This window comes from Tenrec ecaudatus, chromosome 10 (assembly GCF_050624435.1).
Source record: "Tenrec ecaudatus isolate mTenEca1 chromosome 10, mTenEca1.hap1, whole genome shotgun sequence".
In the NCBI taxonomy this organism is placed as follows: Eukaryota; Metazoa; Chordata; class Mammalia; order Afrosoricida; family Tenrecidae; genus Tenrec; species Tenrec ecaudatus.
In genome coordinates, this window is record NC_134539.1 from 63,001,931 (window position 1) to 63,021,329 (window position 19,399).

General features: G+C 43.2%; 1 protein-coding gene across 1 annotated transcript in view; it reads right to left on the reverse strand.

Moving 5' to 3' along the window:
- Positions 1-18,125, reverse strand: part of SCAI (suppressor of cancer cell invasion) — a 150,817-nt gene extending 132,692 nt beyond the window's left edge. Inside the window, exons 1-2 of the mRNA XM_075560497.1 lie at positions 17,972-18,125; positions 17,219-17,263 (exon numbers count right to left, since the gene is read on the reverse strand). Coding sequence (XP_075416612.1) covers positions 17,219-17,263; positions 17,972-18,030 — 104 coding nt within the window. The 5' untranslated portion in view covers positions 18,031-18,125. The remainder of the gene's footprint in view (positions 1-17,218; positions 17,264-17,971) is intronic.
- Between the last annotated feature and the right edge of the window lie 1,274 nt (positions 18,126-19,399).

Below are 19,399 nucleotides of genomic sequence, written 5' to 3' on the forward strand. Positions count from 1 at the left end.
GGGCAGTGGTTCTCAACCTGCGGGTTGTGACCTGTTTGGGGGTCGAAAGACCCTTCCACAGGGGTCACCTGATTCATCACAGTAGCACAATGACAGTGATGAAGTAGCAATGAAAATAATTTTATGGTTGGGGGGGGGTCACCACAACATGAGAGACTGTATTAAAAGGTCGCAACATTAGGAAGGTTGAGAACCACTGCTCTAAGAGAAATGGCCAGTTCCAAGTCTGAGCAGAAAATGTAAAGATGACCCTAGAATAGCTTGTCAAAACTGGAAGGAAGGAAGGAAGGAAGGAAGGAAGGAAGGAAGGAAGGAAGGAAGGAAGGAAGGAAGGAAGGAAGGAAGGAAAGGAGGGAGGGAGGGAGGAAGGAAGGAAGGAAGGAAGCTATCTAATAGAAGTCTGCTGAGATTGTATACGAAAGATCCAAGAGCAACTTTGAAAAGGCTTCCACGGGGCAAAATTAAGTCAAGAGAGGCAGTCTTAAGAATTATAATGGGGGGTTGGTATTAAAGGTAGCAAATGGACATTGGGCCTCCACTCAAGTACTCCTTAAATGCAAGAATACTTTGTTCTATTAAAATGACATTCCATGATGCGCACTTTCCCGACATGATCGCTGAAGACAAAGTGGGTGCATAGCAAATATGGTGCCCGGCTATCAAAAGATATAGCGTCTGGGGTCTTAAAGGCTTGAAGCTAAACAAGCAGCCATCTAGCTGAGAAGCAACAAAGTCCACATGGAAGAAGCACAACAGCCTGTGTGATCACGAGGTGTCGAAGGAATGAGGGATCAGGCATCAAAAAACAAAAAAATCATAACACTGTGAATGAGGGGGAGTGCAGAGTGGGTACCCAAAGCCCATCTGTAGGCAACTGGACATCCCCTTAAAGAAGGGTTGTGGGGAGGAGAGAGCCAGTCAGGGTGTAGTGTAGCAGTGATGAATCATACAACTTTCCTCTAGTTCCTAAATGCTTCCTCCCCTCCCCCCCCATCATGATCCCAATTCTACCTTAAATCTGGCTAGACCAGAGGATGTACACTGGTACAGATAGGAACTGGAACACAGGGAATCCAGGGTGGATGATCCCTTTAGGACCAGTGGTGAGAGTGAGGATACTGGGAAGGTGGAGGAAGGGTGGGGTAGAAAGGGGGAACTGATTACAGGGATCTACATATAACCTCCTCCCTGGGGGATGGACAACAGAAAAGTGGGTGAAGGAAGACGTCGGACAGTGTATGATATGACAAAATAATAATTTATAAATTATCAAGGGTTCATGAGTGAGGGGGAAGCAGGGAAGGAGGGGGGGAAATGAGGAGCTGATGCCAGGGGCTTAAGTGGAGAGCAAATGTTTTGAGAATGATGAGGGCAATGAATGTACAAATGTGCTTAATACTACTGATGTATGTATGGATTGTAATAAGAGTTGTATGAGCCCCCAATAAAATGATTTTTTAAAAGAATTATAATGGGTTAAAACTTTGATTACTACCATTTTTAAAATAAAGCATGCCAGTCATCTTTGAAGTATGCTATCAAACCAATTTACACTGAAAACTGCTAAACAAAGGAGAAATAGCATTTCTTTTTTTTTTTTTCAGAACAGTACCTCAAGATAAGCAAACAGATGATGAAGGGAGGGAGAACAGCTCACGGCTGCTAAGAGGCTAACTGTGCAGAGAAGATGTAAGTTCAATGAGTCAGTGCAAGGAGTTTTTCAATGAGTGTTTTAGAATGACAGAAAATTATGCCCTTATTACAGTGGTCGTTAGACAAATCTACACGGTTGTCAGGTGTGACTGAATAGGTTCTGATTTACAGCAACCTCCTATGCAACAGAATGATATGGCTCCGTCCTGTACCATCCATGTTGGAGTCCACTGTGGCAGCCACTACGTCAATCCATCTCATTAAGGGTCTCCCACCTTCTACTCTACCACGTCTGGTGTCCTCCTCCTGATGAACTGTCCAAAGTACAAGAGAGCAAGTCTTGCCATCTCACTTCTAAGGCGCATGATGGCTGTGCTTCTTCCAACATACATCTGTTTGCTCTTCTGGAAGTGCATGGTATAGTTATGTTCTTTGCCAACACCATAATTCAAATGCATCAATTCTTCAGTGTGCTTCCCTATTCACTGTCCAGCTTCCACATGCATGAGGCAACTGAAAATAGTATGGCCTCTGTCAGGCACACCTTAGTCCTCAAAGTGACACCTTTGCTTTTTAACACTTTAGAAAGCGCTTGTAAAGCAGATTTGTCAACTATGTAATGTCATTTAAGTTCTTGACTAAATACAAATCCATGTGTGTTCAAGTTCATAAAAACTGTACACACACAAAAATCCATTTTACTATATGTTAATTGTTCCAATAAATTAAAAGTTCAATGAGGGAAACATCTCTTTATTTTCCTCCAGCAAATAAGGATGGAATGAGAGAATTAGAAGTCATCATTTGGAATCTTTAGTGAAATTATTCATCTAGATACTGATTACTATGAGATACTAAGATGGAAAAAAGTGGCTTTGGTAGAAGTGCATACCACCCTAAAATTACTCAATGAAAAATAAAATATGACTCTCATCAAGTATCTAGCACTAGATCTAAATACAAATTTGCAATACACACAGGGAAAAGAGAAACATCCCAAACGAACATATGAGAAAAGAACCTGAGAAGCTAAACTTTATAAAAATTGGTCTGTGGTTGCCAATTGGTCTGCAGGGACAAAAGGGAATTTGGGGGAGTGATACAATTCTTGTGATTATGGTGCTGAGAACACAAAACTGACAGAACTACACACTAACACAGGCAAGTCTAACTACATGTAAATGATTTGATTCTTTAAGAATCTAGATTATTAAAACCCATTGACAACAATAAATGTGCTTCAGTTATCAAAGAAAGTGGATGGGAGAAAATAGATGAGAGTTGGCAGACTGCAAATTGAAAATAAGAGCGTATCTACTCAAGCGCAACCTTATCTAGATCCTGACTTAAAAAAACTTTTTTTTTAATGATTAGCTAATTGGAGAAATCTAAAAGATAACTAGATACTTGATAATATCAAGGGATATTTTAATCTGGGGATTATTGCTAATGGTCTCATGGTTATGTTTCTCAAAAGAGTCTATCATTCAGTAAGTAATGTGCTCTAAAATACTTAAATGAATAATATGATGTGTATCACAGTAAGAGATGTGTAGATGAAACAGGATTCAGTTGGTAAGTGCTGAGGCTGAAAGTGGAATAATTCAGGCTCATTGAGGAATTCTAAGTGTGTATTTGAAAATTCCCATATTAAAGAAACAGCTAAATAAAAGCAGAAGCAGAGCCTTTGGGACTAAACTCCCCTTGGCTACTGCCGGCAGCTCACTCTCCAAGGACACCTTGAATTAGTCCCAAGGAATCTTTGGGCTCTTGCTGAACACCCTTGAAGATCACTGCTTGAGCTACTTTTTTATTCTTAAATAAAATCTTTCTAACAAAATGCTGGCTACTTAGACCATGCTGTCTCGGTCCCCTGTAGAATCTGCTTTCACAGAACTGAATTTGGCATCACGCCCTAGGTTTTCACTGACATGTGTCACAATCAACGGCTTTATCTAAACCAGGGAAATTGCCATAGAGATGTTGCTGAGGCAAACACTATCACAAAGACACTCTAAGTAGAGGATATTCCAGTCTTCCAGTGCAGAATGGCAACCCTTCCCCCAATTTTCCATATAAAAACATTGAGCATCTCAGCTTCTCACCCAAGAGTAGAAACCTGTCTCCTGGAGAAAAGCACTACCTGTCTGAAGACTACCTGCAGGACAGGCCCTGCTGCGGATGGCTAACACTGCCAAGAAAGTAGACACATCCTGCTCTCAGAAGTCACAGAGGCAGTTAGTCTGGCCTGTTTCTGTCCTGCATTACTCTACAGCCCTCTTCACATTTCATTCAAAATGACCTCTTCCCTCAGTTACTTTATTCATTTTCAATCACAACTGTTTGCTGATTACTTTTACATGTATCTCAAGCCCCAATCTCTCTTCTTGGCTCCAAGTCACAATTATATACATACTGAAAATTTTGTCAACGGTTTGAACCCACCAGCTGCTCCGTGGGAGAAAGATGAGGCTTTCTATTCCTCTTTAAGATTCAGTCTCAGGAACGAAAAGGGGGCATTTTTACTCTGTGCCATGGGCTCGTCATGGTCATTATTGACTCCATGGTAATGACTTGAAAGTTATTATACCCAGAGCATGACAAGAATAAAAAAGGACAATGGTGATGATTTCAAAGGTGTGCATGTGTGTCAAAACTTATCCAGTTGTAAACTTCAAACATGTACCATTTACTGTAGGCTAATTATACAGCAATTAAACTACTTTTCAAAAGACTGACAATAACTATTGCCAAGGATGTGGAGCAAGCAGATTCCTCATTCATTGGTTGTGGGACTGCAAAGTGGTAAGCTACTTTGGAAAGCAGGTTGTCAATACCTTAAAGAATTAAAAATACATTTACCACTGATAAAACAGGTAAGCATGCATACACACAGGGGCAAAATGCTAAGGGCATACAATAGAGCAGCAAGGGGAGCAAAGCAACGAAGTCCCCAGAGAATATGAAAATAGACTTTGGGGGCAGGGCGTGGCCAGACTCCACTAGAAAACATTCTTAAAGGTCAACAAACAGACCTGGAATTCTTATTTTTTTGTCGTTATTTTTTTTTCTTGCTGTTGTTTGATTTTGCTTTGTTTTGATTTTGTGCTTGTTATTGTCTCTGCATGTCTATCTAGATAAGATAGACGAGTAAACAAACTGGAAGAGAAAAGAACTGGACAGATGGTTCCAGGGGGACACAAGAGAAGGGGAGGTGGAGGAAAGGAAGTGAGTGTTAACAAACCCAGGGACAAGGGAACAGCAAGTGATCTAAACTAGATGGCGAGGAGCCCAGGGACAGGGGAACAACAAGTGATCTAAACTAGATGGCGAGGAGGGTGGAGAATACCTGGGAGGGCTTGATCAAGGGCAATGTAACCAAGTGGAATTACTGAAAACTGAATGAAGGCCAAATATGATGGTGGGACAAGAAGAAAGTAAAAGGAAATAGAGGGAAGAACTAGGAGGCAAATGGGCATTTATAGAGGTCTAAAAACAGGTATGTACATATGTAAGCATATTTATATAATGATAGAGAAATAAGTCTATGTTCATATATTTATATGTTAAGTATTAAGAGAGCAGACAGACACTGGGCTCTACTCAAGTACTCCCTCAATGCAAGAACACTTTGTTCAAATAATCTGGCACTCTGTGATGTTCAGCTTCCCTACACAATCGCTGAAGACAAAATGGGTGCATAAGCAAATGTGGTGAAGAAGGCTGATGGCATCTAGCTATCAAAAGAAATACAGTCTACAGTATTAAAGGCTTGAAGAAAAAGAAATGGTCATCTAGTTGAGAAGCAACAAAGCCCACATGGAAGAAGCACACCAGACTGTGTGATAAGGAGGTGTCGATGGGATCAGGTATCAGGCATTCAAGACACAGAACAAGGTATCTTATCAAGATGAAAGAACAGGAGTGCTGAGTGGAGACCCAAAGCCCATCTGTAGACAATTGGACATCCCCTTACAGAAGGGTCACAAGCAAGAGACGAGCCAGTCAGGGTGCGGTATAGCACCAATGAAACAAGTAACTTTCCTCTAGTTCTTTAATGCTTCCTCCCCCCACTATCATGACCCCAATTCTACCTTACAAATCCGGCTAGACCAGAGCATGTACACAGGTACAGATAAGAGCTGGAAACACAAGGAATCCAGGACAGATAAACCCCACAGGACCAATAATGAGAGTAGCAATATCAGGAGGGGAAGGGAAAGTGGGGGAGAAAGGGGGAACCGATCACAATGATCTACATCTAACCCCAGACAACAGAAAAGTGGGTGAAGGGAGACATCGGTCAGTGTGAAACATGAAAAAATAATAACAATTGTGTTAGTCTGGATACTTTAGAGAAATCCACAAAAACGCATGTATAAGAGAGTTTTATATAAAGGTTAAGTGCGCATCAAGAAAACATCCCAATCCAGTGCTGCCCAAGCCCACAAGTTATATTAACCTATATATCCAACACCAATTCACAAAGTTCTCCTCCATCTCATAAAACACACTATGATGCCGACTGCAGGAGGAAAGCTGAGTCAGTGAATGTGTAAGCATCTCAGCACTGGCAGGGGTCTCCACACGGCTGCTCCAGCACCCAGGGCTGCATCGGGGTAGGTCCATGCAGCTTCTCCTTGGGGATGCCTTGCAGGAAGTGAGCCTTGTCAGTTGAAGAAGGGAACTGGTTAAGGCAGCTGCACTATGTCCGACCATCACAAACCAAGAGACCCGAGAACTCAAAAGGAGAGGCTCACTGAGCCATTTATCCCTCTGCCCTTCAATTAATCCACAAGTGTTTATTGGCCAGGTTGGCACAATAAACTAACTACCGCAACAATTTATAAATTATTAAGGATTCATGAGTAAGGGAGGATGATAGAGGGAGGGGAAAAAATTTGGAGCCGATTCCAAGGGGCCAAGTAGAAAGATAATGTTTTGAGAATGATGGCAACAAAAGTACAAATGTGCTTGACACAATGGATGGATGTATAGATTGTGATAAGAGCTGTACGAGCCCCCAATAAAATGATTTAAAATAAAAAAGTTAAACATAGCAGGTCCACTACTAAGTATTTATTTACTCAAGAGAAATAAAAGCATATGTTCATGCGAAGCTGTTGTATTCAGAATAGCCAAAAATTGGAAACAAGCCCAAAGTCCATCAACTGATGAATGGATAAACAAATTGCGATAAAATCACAGAACAGAAAGAAATTAACTACATGTACATGCAATAAAATGAATGGACCTCAAAAGCATTATATTGAGGGCAAAGAGCTAGACTTCTAAGGCTAAGTAATAATGATTCTATATATGAAATTATAGAAGAGGCAAAACTATAAAGAAGGAAAGAGTACCACTGCCACGGGCTGAGAATTCAAGACTACTTGGGGATGCAGATGACAGAAGAAGCAACATGCTTCATTGCAGTGGGTGAATAATGCCTTTATAAAGCTTTGTTAAGGGCAGGAGAGAAAAGGAGAAAAAATTAATAACAGTCACAACTATCATTTATTGAGTCCTTACTGGATGTTGGCTGACTGGACTATGTACAAGATGAGCATTATTTCATCGAGCCCTCTCAACAGGCATGTATTGAATCATCCAACAAAGTTACTGAGCACTTATTACATTCCATGCACGGTCTTGATGCTGGGAATACAGTAGTGATCAAAACAGACAGTTTACCTACCAAGAGAGGAGAGTAATAATCCTATAAAGTAGATGTACTATTAGTAGTGCCTTTTGCAGGAGAGCAAACAGATTCTAAGGTTAAATGTTTTGTTCAAGAGCCCTGTGATAGTTACATAAACTGGTGTCAATTTGGCACTTGAAAGGATTCAGAGTGAAGGGGTGGAGTCTAGTCTGTCGATCGGATCACAGCCAATGAGGCCTCTGTGTGGGCCTGGCCTTCTCCTGAGAATTCTGGGAACTCCTGTATTTTCCTCCTTGGAGGTGGGAGTCACATTCTCTCTCTCTTGGCTCACTCCCTGGAAGACACTCTACTGACAAGACACATGGAACTACACTACTGCCCTTTGCTGGAGAAGCCATGTGGCGACCCCTGTCAGCACTGAGATATTTATAATGTCACTGGATCCAAAGACTTTCTACCCACTGGCCTGTGATCATCCTGCATTCAGCGTCATTGGATGTGTTCGTGAGTCTGAAGAAGACTGTGATTCAGTGTTAAGACATATGGGGTTGATATCGGACTTATGGGCTTGGACTGGCCTAGGTTGGGATACTTTCTTAGTGTACAATTACCCTTTATATAAAACTCTTATACACATGAATTTGTTTCTCTAGTCAACCCAAACTAACACAAGCCCCAAGAGACTGAGGTTTAAACTCCAGTCTAGGATTTCAGCAACAACACTACTAAAATGTTAAGCTAGGTCACTGTTGAGGAAAGTTGTCCTGTGCATTATAGGGAGCTGAACAGCATCCCTGGTCTCTACCCAATTGATGTTCCCCGTTATAAGAACCAAAAATGTTCTCAAACACTGCCAATGTCCCTCTGAAAGTAATGCTGGCCTCAGTTGAGAATCATAGCTTAGTCTGCCAGCCCAGCCCAGCCCAGCTCTTAAAAATACCTTCCCACACCTGATACTGTCGTAGTTCAGGTCCAGTTCAGCTCCCCTAAGATCTCATAATTTGTCCATCTACGTCCAGACTCTACTCTCCCTCTTGCCTATAGCCAAACCACTGCCAAAATTAACCTGCAAAATCTTCCAGACGTGCATCCAATGTCTTGGAAACCTCCTGTGCTCTCAGAATTACTACTATAAACCCTTTGTATGTAACTGTACAAACCCCTGGATCCAAGTGCTGGGGTCAAAGTTGTTATTCTGTCTCATATTTTAGAGTCTGTCTTCTCTACTAAGAGATGACCTTTTGTAGCAAAGGCCCTATCTTACTCAGTCTGTATCCCTAGCACCCAGAATTAACTGGCCTCCTTCCCAATGTCGACAGAAATTCCAGAACTATTTTGTGAGGGACATCTTGGTCCTACTCCCAGGATCTCTTTAGAGATGTCACTGGTTTAATGATATTCGTACATTTTTTCCTTTCTCTTAAGATCTTTATTTTTAATATTGAGCTCAGTCAGGACAAAATTCTGACTTGAGGAGGATTTAATCAGTTAAGTACATAATGCTCTCTTGACTCTTGACTGGGAATACTGACTTCAATTCACTGCCTGCCTGGTGCTTATCAAAATTTAACTACAAGAAATAATACTTGGGGAGCGAGGAGTGGGGACACAAAGCCCATCTGTAGGCAACTGGACATCCCCTTATAGAAGGGGAGCAGGGAGGAGAACAGCCAGTCAGGGTGTATGTAGTACACCAACAATGAAACATACAACTTTCCTCTAGTTCTTTAATGTTTCCTCCTCCCACTATCATGACCCAAATTCTACCTTACAAATCTGGCTAGACAGAGAATGTACACGGGTACAGATAGGAATTGGAAACACAGGGAATCCAGCACAGTTAAACCCTTCAGGATCAATAATGAGAGTAGCGATACCAGGGGGGTCAGGGGGAGGTGGGAGAGAAAGGGGGAACGGATCACAATGATCTACATATAACCCCCTCCCTGGGGGACAGAAAATTGGGTGAAGGGAGACATTGGATGGTATAAGACCTGACAAAATAATAATTTATAAATTATCAAGGGTTCATGAGAGAGGGAAAGTGGGGGAGGGAGGGGAAAAATGAGAGCTGATACTAAGGCTCAGGTAGAAAGAAACTGCTTTGAGAATGATGGTGGCAACAAATGTACAAATGTGCTTGACACAATGGACGGATGTATGGACGGATTGTGATGAGTTGTATGAGCCCGCAATAAAATGATTTTTAAAAATAAAGGGCCACAGCATCAGAAAGGTTGAGAACCACTGGGCTAGAAGAGCTGTATCTAAAGTAATTCTGATCTTGAATTATAACCGGTCAACTCCCCTAATAAATCCCATAATTGTGAGGAAAGAGAGAGAGAAAGAAAGAGAGAAAAAGAGGGAAAGAGAGAAAGAAAGAAAGAAAGAAAGAAAGAAAGAGAAAGAAAGAAAGAAAGAATACTCTTGTAATGTTAAGGACTCATTCATTCGAAAAACTATTTTCCAGTGTCAGGTAGTATTTTAGGTAGCGCCTGGGGAATAAACAATGAACAGTCCCTGTAGCTTACTCATTCCTCTTTACCTCTAAATCAGGCAAATCATCAGAGATGTGATCTAAAGCACAGGTGTATGTATACCTTGCCCTTTAGAGAATTTTCACTGGCTTTAATTCAGCTTGGATTGAGATGCATTAGAATGCCTTAAAAATAAACTCATTATCAGTGTGATCTTTTTTTTGTCAACAAAAACTATAGTGTCCCCTAGTATGAAGACCAGCGAGAGACACTGATCTCAAATCAGTTTTTATCAGCTGTGCTTCCACTGAACAAAATGTGTTCAGCATTATAAACACTGCGAATCTGGTAATGGAGTATTACGGTCTCCATTTTGCTATGTTCTAGGAAACACAGCTGAGGTAGCTAGTTTATTGTGCCAACCTGGCCGAAAAACACATATGGGATTAATTGAAGGGCGGAAGGATAAATGGCTCAGTGAGCATTGCCTTTCTAGTTCTCGAGTCTCTTGCTTTGTGATGGTCGCACCAGGGTGCAGCTGCCTTAGCCAGTTCCCTGCTTCAGCGGGGAAGGCTCACTTCCTGTAAGACATCCATGAGGAGAAGCCACATGGAAACCCCCAACAGCACTGAGATACTTACACATTCACTCATTCGGCTTTCCTCCTGCAGTTGGCATCATAGTGTGTGTTTTGTGAGATGGAGGAGGATTTTATGGATTGGTGTCGGACACATAGGATAATAGGTTAATGTTGGACTTGTGGGTTTGGGCAGTACTGGGTTGGAATGTTTTCTTGATGTGCACTTACTTAACCTTCATATAAAACTTATACATGAGTTTCTGTGGATTTGTTTCTCTAAAGTGCCCAGACTAATACAACAGCCAAGGGGTAAACTCACCATTAGTAATGGTCGACTACTTCCTGGTCTGTGGACAAAATTTGCTGCCATTGGCTTAATTATATGATCCTTTTCACATTCTTTCTCTATTCCAGTATCATCATTTATTTTTTAAACTGGATAATTCTGGATATTACATTTTTAATGTGGAACTCTGTAGTGTAATGCATTACTTGATATGACTTTTTAAAATTATCTTATTGGGGTTCGTACAACTCTTATCACAATCTATACGTACATCCATTGTGTCAAGCACATTTGTACATTCATTGCCCTCATCATTCTCAAAATATTTGCTTTCTGCTTGAGCCTTCAGTATCAGCTCATTTTTTCCCTCCCTCCTCGCTCCACCTTCCCTCATGAACCTTTGATAATTTATAAATTATTATTTCGTCATACCTTGCACTGCCCAACGTCTCCCTTCACCCACTTTTCTGTTGTGTATCCCCCAGGGAGAGGGTAATATGTAGATCACTGTAATAAGCTCCCCCTTTCTACCCCACCTGCCTTCCATCCTCGCGTTATCACCACTCTCAGCACTGGTCCTTAAGGGATCATTTGTCCTGGATTCCCTGTGTTTCCAGTTCCTATTTGTACCAGTGTACATCCTCTGGTCTAACCGGATTTTTAAGGTCGAAATGGGATCATGATAAGTGGGGTGGAGAGGGAAGCATTTAGGAACTAAAGGAAAGTTGTATGTTTCATCGTTGCTACACTGCACCCTGACTGGATCATCTCCTCCCCACAACCCTTCCTAAGGGGATGTCCAGTTGCCTACAGATGGGCTTTGGGTCCCCACTCCACACTCCCCCTCATTCACAATGATATGATTTTTTGTTCTTTGATACTTGATACCCTTGACACCTTGTGATCGCACAGGCTGGTGTGCTTCTTCCATGTGGGCTTTGTTGCTTCTGAGCTAGATGGTCGCTTGTTTACCTTCAAGCCTTTAAGACCCAGCTATCAAAAGATACAGCTTCTGGGGTCCTAATATCTTTATTTTTAATCTCCTATTCCACATATAGATAGGGTCATTCTGAATTGGCACTGCCTTGATGACAGTGAGTTTGGTTTTGGTTTTATTGTGTTACATATTAAAAATAAACATCTTAAGGCAAAGGGAAAAAATGCACGAACATCACTGAACCAGTGACAAAGTTAGTACATAGACAAGTACATTACTAGAAATGGTGGGGTTTTTTCCTTTGCCTTAAAATCTATTTTCCTACACTGCATATGGAACCGTGGTGGCACTGATGGTTAAGTATTGGACTGATGCCCATTAGGTTGGTGGTTTAAACTTACCAGCTGCTCTTCAAAAAAGAAGCAGTCCTACTCCTGTAAAGATTTAGATAGCCTTGGAAACCCTACCGGTAAGTTCCCTAGAAGTCAGAATCAACTCTGTGGCAATGGACTTTTGTTGTTTTTCACACTGCATAGAAGAAGCCCTGCTGGAACAGTGAGTTAAGCATTGGGCTGCTAACCACAAGGACAACAGTTTGAATTCACCAGCCACTCACTCCTTGAGTGAAAGATAGGCCTGTCTGCTCATGTAAAAATCCAGTCTTAATGGGACTCCACTCAAGTATTCCCTTAATCCAAGTACACTTTGTTATAATAACCCAGCATTCGGTGATGCTCACCTTCCCTGATATAATCACTGGGTCATAAACAAATGTTGTGAAGAAAGCTGATGGTGCCCAGCTATCAAAAGAAATTGCGTCTGGGGTCTTAAAGGCTTGAAGGTACATAAGCGGCCATCTAGTTGAGAAGCAACAAAGCCCACATGGAAGAAGCACACCAGCCTGTGTGATAAGGAGGCGTTGATGGGATCAGGTATCAGGCAGCAAAGACCCCAAACCAAAAATCCTATCGATGTGAATGAGGTGTAGGGCAGAGTGGAGATCCAAAACCCACCTGCAGACAATTGGACATTCCCTTACAGAAAGGTCCCAATGAAGAGACAAGACATTCAGGGTACAGTATAGCACCGATGAAACATAAAACTTTACTCTAGTTCTTGAATGCTTCCTCCCCCCCCCCCCCCACTAACCCCAATTCTACCTTACAAATCTGGCTAGATTAAAGCATGTACACTGGTACAGATAAGAGTCTGAAACACAGGGAATCCAGGACACATAAACCCCCTCAGGACCAATAATGAGAGTAGTGATACCAGGAGAGAAAGGGGAAGGTTGGGGGAGAATGAGGAAACCGATCACAATGATCCACACATCACCACCCCCTCCCAAGGGAATGGACAACAGAAAAGTGGGTGGAGGGAGACAGTGGCCGGTATAAGACATGAAAAAAAATTATAAATTAATGAGTTTTCAAAAACAATTAATAAGAGTTCATGAGGGAGGGAGGGAGGGAGGGAGGGAGGGTGGGGGGAAATGAGCTGATGCTAAGGGCTCAAGTAGAAAAAATATTTTGAAAATGATGATGGCAATTGTACAATTGTGCTTGACACAAGGATGGATGTATAGATTGTGGTAAGAGCTGTAAGAGCCCACAAAATGACCCCCCCCAAAAAAAAATTCAGTCCTGGAAATTGTAGGGAGCAGTTCTCCTCTCCGACAGGGTCTCTGTAAGACAGAAATCACTTGATGGCAGTGGGCTTATACTAAGCATACTTTGAAAAGAGGTGGGAAAGAAACATTGATTTCTTGATGGTACTTTTTAATCTAAAATTTATTGAGTATTTTCTCCACGTTGGGCCCTATTCTACTATTAAAACTATTATTTCCATCATACAGATGAGAAAGAGGCTCAGGGAGGTTAATTAACTTGCATATGGTCTCACAACTAATACTTAAAGATCTGAGATTCAAACTAATTCCAAACCATTACATACAGGTGTATGTAGAGGAACAAAGCAGAATGTGGGAAGAGGAAGTTGCCACAGTCCTTGCTGAGCATGTCACATTTGAGCTGAGTTTTAAACATCAGGAGCTTGTCAAGAAGCAAGAATGTATTCTAGAATCAAAATACCAAACTCACTGCTATCCAGTCAATTCAGACTTTTTTTTTTAAAACAAATGCACAATTTTATTTACTTTTAAGTTTTAACTGCTTGAAGGGTGCAGCATCACACAAACTCTCTGTCCAATAGCCTCAGCAGGCAGGTTGCTCCGGAATTTGGCCCGAATCATGCCACTGTTAAAAATATGAAACATTTCACGAATTTGCGTGTCAGCCCAACTTGTAACCACTACGCCACCATGGTTCACCAAACTCCAGCGAGAAAGTAACACTGGACAAAATCCGAAACAAAGTTATGACGAGAAAGGCAAGTTCTGCAAAAGGCAACAGGAACATAGAGTTATATTCACAATTAAGTCATCTTAAAGGACTCACCAGAAGTTCCATCATCCAAAATTAAATGTTTCATAGATGTTATTGAGAACTTCTATGACCATCATACTAGACCGATTTAAAAGGCAGTCTTTTTACATGATTAAGCTAATCAGTCTGAATTACGTTCAAAAAACAATGGGGAACCACAGAAGGCTCCTAAGAATGGAATTACAGATTTGAGTCAGGGAAACCAGTTAAGAGGCTACCATAAGCCTGTGAAAGCAGAGTAAGCGCTAACCCAATGCTGTCCAAAAGAAATATAATGCAAACCAGATACATGATTGCAAATTTTCCACAAAGGTCAAAAGAAATAAATCCAAAACCACGGAACCCACTGCCATCAGGCCACCATTCAGGGCAGAGTAGCACTAGCTTCCATGGGTTTCAAAGACTGTAACTCTTTATGGGAGCAGAGAGCCTCATCTCTCCTGTGGTTTGAACCACCAACCATGTGGTGAACAGCCCAATGTGCCCTGAGGCCTCCTATTTCCTAAAAAGAAATAGATTAAATTAGTCCTACTTAGCAACATTTTTATTTACTTCCGTACACCTAATAGATTATTTCGCCATGAAATCAACATAAAAAATTCTTCACATCACAGAGAGGTCTAGGGGAGGAGATGAGTCAGTCAGGGTGCGATGTAGCACCGATGAAGAATACAGCTTTCCCCCAGATCCTGGATGCTTCCTTCCCCCAACTATCATGATCCGAATTCTACCTTGCAAGTCTGCATAGAGCAGAGGTTGTACACTGGTGCATATGGGAGCTGGAGGCACAGGGAATCCAGGGTGGACGATACCTTCAGGACCAGGGGGTGAGGAGCGATACTGGGAGAGTAGAAGGTGAGTGGTTTGGAAAGGGGGAACCGATTACAAGGATCTACACGTGACCTCCTCCCTGGGAGACGGACAACAGAAAAGGGGGTGAAAGGAGACGCCGGATAGGGCAAGATATGACAAAATAATAATTTATAAATTATCAAGGGCTCATGAGGGAGGGGGGATTGGGGCAGGAGGGGAAAAAAGAGAACCTGATGTAAAGGGCTTAAGTGGAGAGCAAATGCTTTGAAAATGATTAGGACAAAGAATGTACAGATGTGCTTTATACAATTGATGTATGTATATGTATGGATTGTGATAAGAGTTGTATGAGCCCCTAATAAAATGTTTAAAACAAACAAACAAAAATTCTTCATAATAAATTTTACTTTCTTTTTTTCTGTGCTATCTTTAAATCTGGTATGCATTTTACACTTCTAGCACTTATCATTTTGGATATTGAATTTTTACTGGGAAGAATTCATTTATAGTTGAGATTTGATAGCATTAACAGGTAAAACCTTAACTACCCATGCCCAAGTTGTCCCAAACATTGCTTTAAGGTTTTCCAATACTAAACTGAGCATCTGTCTTTAAATTTTCAGTTTCTCAGTCATGACAACCACCCTCTCAACAGCTCCATGTGTGCAGTGTACTCGAGAGTACTAATGCTAGTAGTACTAATACTATTCTATTTAGGACAGGACTCAAGACAGTGCCTTTCTACTCCTGTAAAGTTATAGTCTCACAGGAAACCCACAGGGCAGTTCTATCCTGTCCTTCAGAGTCACTAGGAGTCGCCATGAATGGCAGAGAGAGTGACAAAGGAATTTTGGCTGTTGGCATTTTCATCAGCAGCCATTTCATACTGCTTAAGTTTTCAATGAACTAAGCTCAATAACATACCAAGGATGACCTATTACAGTAGCCCTATTGGCCACATCCTTACTACTATCGTTAACTTCCTCTTGGCAAGTGCCTGCACCTGTAAAAAGGAAGTACTGCAGGGAATTTTTACACCTCACCTCATGTGTGCAATGCACCAAAAGTGTGTGTGGCCTCAAAGTATGCTCTTTGTTACTTAAGGACTAACTCACCGTTTGTATGGACTATGTAAAAACACTGTTTCTCTCTACTCTCCGACTGCTCAGCCATTTCATTGTTCATTAGACGTTATCTGGTGGCACCAAGGTTAAGCATTTGGCTGCCAACTAAAAAGGTGGCACTTCAAACCCACCAGTTGCTGGGTAACGAGGAGGCCTGGTGATCGACGCCCAGAAATCCATCAGCCTCTGAATCCTATAGAACACTGCTACTGTCACATAGACCGCCGGGTGAGACTCAACATGACAGCAGACAACAACAAATGCCCAGTGAAGAAAAGGAAGTCAGAGGAAAGCCTGGTTTCAATGCTATATTTTTTAGAGGCAGGACAAGCACGGCGGCTGAGAGTCGAAGCTCTGAAGTCAGCCTGCTTGGATTCAAATTCTGGTTCTAACATGGATGAAATGTGTGACCTTGGGATGTTACTCAGACCTCTCTGTGGCTCCGTTCTCTCTTCTGCAAAACCGTGATAATGACCCGGCTTCCTTGGGACATTTCAAGGGTTACAGAAGACAACACACAAAAATAAACCGGCATCTGGTACTTGGCATGCAGAAGATGATCCACAAACATGTGCTTTTAAACAGAGCTGCTGGAGAAAGTGAAACCTGGCTGACACTAACCTCAAGGCCTGCTGTTCAACCCCACCAGCTGCTCTCAGGGAGAAGGCAAAGGCTTTCTGCTTCGGGACCGATTTGTTGCCTCAGAATCCCACCGCAGCAATATTACTCTGTCCTAAAGGCCTGCTGGAAGTTGGCTGGCAGCCAGCGATGTAAGTGGAGAAAAAGTTGAAATTATAGCTCAAGCAAAACTCCAAAAAAACCAAAGTCACTGTCATCGAGGAGACTCCAACATAGCAACCGTATAGGACAGGGCAGAAGTGCCTCTCTGGGGTTCAGAGACTAACTCTTGGTCAGAGTAGAAAGCCTTACCTTTGTTCTGCTGAGCAGCTAGTGGTTTCAAACTGCTGACCTTGTGGTTAGCAGCACAACCATAATCACGATGCAGCCAGGACTCTTCCTTCCACACTCCAATTATCCATGTCCTTCCCAACATTCTATTTTCTTTAATGTACAGGTAGTATTTTGAGGTCCCCAAATAAAGAATCTTGCATGTAGTTACATTCATTTTGAAAGGCTCTAAATCAAAAAGCCTTTTCCACTGACAGTGGCAGCTTATGCGGGGTGGCACAGGTGCAGTCAAGCAAATGGAAAAACATGAAGCAAAGGAGAAAGCAAACTTACCTGCTTTTCCGTTTCCGAGGTGCTTTCTCCACTGTGCCACTCAGTCTGCAGACCAAACAAATAAGACAGTCACTAAAAGTAACACCCACGAATCCGTCTCTGGCCTACTGTGCTAATCTTTGAGTGAATGCACGACTCTCTGGGGCTCTAACCTTGCTAAAGCCATACCTTACCCAACAAACCCGTTATGCCCTGCTTCCCCTATGTACCTAAAGCAATCCTGGGACTCGCTTCTCCTAATGTCCTCTTAGCCCCAAACCTGCTTTGCTTCCTCCTAGTCTCCTCCTCCTATTCCTAGCCCCTACTCGTCTCGACCCAGCTCCCCCAAACCTCCACATATTCATTGTCTGCCTCATCACCCCACAAGCCCCTCCGACCTCCTTTTTCCTTCGCCCACCCCTCCCAGCAAGAACTGCCCCCTCCGAGCCCCGCCCCTCCAGACCCCGCGCTCCCCGCATTCCACGGCCCTTCCACGGGGCGCCCGCGCCCTGCCCCTTCGGGCCCAGCGCCCCCCACCTCACCTTCCCCGGAGACCCTTCCCGCACACGTCACGCTCGCCTGGCCTCGAGGATGTGATCATGGTGCTGCCCGCGCTACCACCTCCGGCGCCCCCCAGACCCTGCACTGCCTGCACCTCCGCCCCTCCAGTCTCGGCGCCCCAAAAGCTTCACGGCCCCGAGCCACTGCCGCTGGGCCCGCTCCCTCTCTCCGGCCCCATCCCCATCCCCGACCTCCACACAGTCCACGCCCCACCTGGGGACCAGGCGACTCCGCGGCTGCGGCTGCTGCTGCTGCCGGGCTCCTCTGACCATCCGGCTCCGGCTCCGCCGCGGGAGCTGCTCCGGCGGCCGCAGGGCTCGCTCGGGAAGCTGAGGCGGCGGAGGCTGGAGTAGGCGGAGGGGAGGGAGGAGGGCCTCGCGCCTCTGCCTGGCTTGCCATAGACCCGCCTCCTTCGCGCTTCTCCTCATCTCCGATTGGTTAGAGCCATTGTGTGGCCGAAAGCCTCGCGCTCGATTGGATATTCGGGCTGTCATACTGCGCGCTGCCCACCCAGAGGTTTGGTTGAGACTGCAGGTGGCGGCGGCAGAGCCGTAGACTGCTGGCTGAACCGGAGACCTCTGCGCCACCGTGCGCTCAAAAGTAGGAACTGCAGTTCGGCATCACACACCTGCCCGCAGGTCCTCCAGGCTCTGCATTCTTCCTTCATCCCACACACCTGCTGGCATCATCGCCAGCACCACTGACTGCATCACACCTAGACAGAAAGCCCCAATCTCTCTGTAGTTTCCCAAACTCCACTGGCAGGTGCGACCGGGAGGCAATTCAAACCACCAAGCTTCTTTTTGAACCACCTCAAATGTGGGCCCTATCACCTCTGAAATGGTTCCACAGCTCACAGTCACCCTTTGTGGGCGATAGTCAGAAAACTACAAATTTCACCAAAAATAATGCCTCGTTTGATTTCTCTGCAGAATATATTACATACTTGAGGGGGGTCTTTCAAGAAAACCGATTTCACTTTTTACTGTTAAAGAAAAATCGAGGCTGCAAACAGAATTGATTGATGTCATAGCTAGAGTGCATTCATTTCTGAAAGACCTAAAAGTACAATTGATCCCTACATTTGTGCTAATCATCCTGTGTACGGCAGATAGTTGTCATTCTTCAGTCAGTTGTTCGGTTTCAGTAGAAATTTTACTGCGTTTTTGATGACTTAACCATGCCTAACTACCCACACCAAGCACAGTACCTTTCCTCATCACCCTTCACAAGTCCATCCTTGATAAGGGATTGCTCACTAAATAACCTAAAGCTTATTCCTGACAGGTGTATCTTCTCAACCTCTCTCATCTGTCATACATATAGGTACAGGTAGTTTTTGATTGGTAGATCTTTAACACATTTGGAGCTGGGAAGTGACGTATTTCTTTCACTTTGATTCACATCAAGATGACAGCCTAAAGCACACAAAGACAAATGTCTGTGTTCTTCACAGATGGCCGACTTAAAGATTCTAGGGTTTTATTTTTATGAAAGCAAATTGTAGAGACCCTACAGGACAAAGCACAACTGACTTTGGTGCAATTATGAATCTTTACAAAAGTATACTGTCCCATCTTTCTCATGTAAAACAGAATGGCTGGTGAGTTCCAACTGCCCATTCCTTGGTAAGCAGCTAAG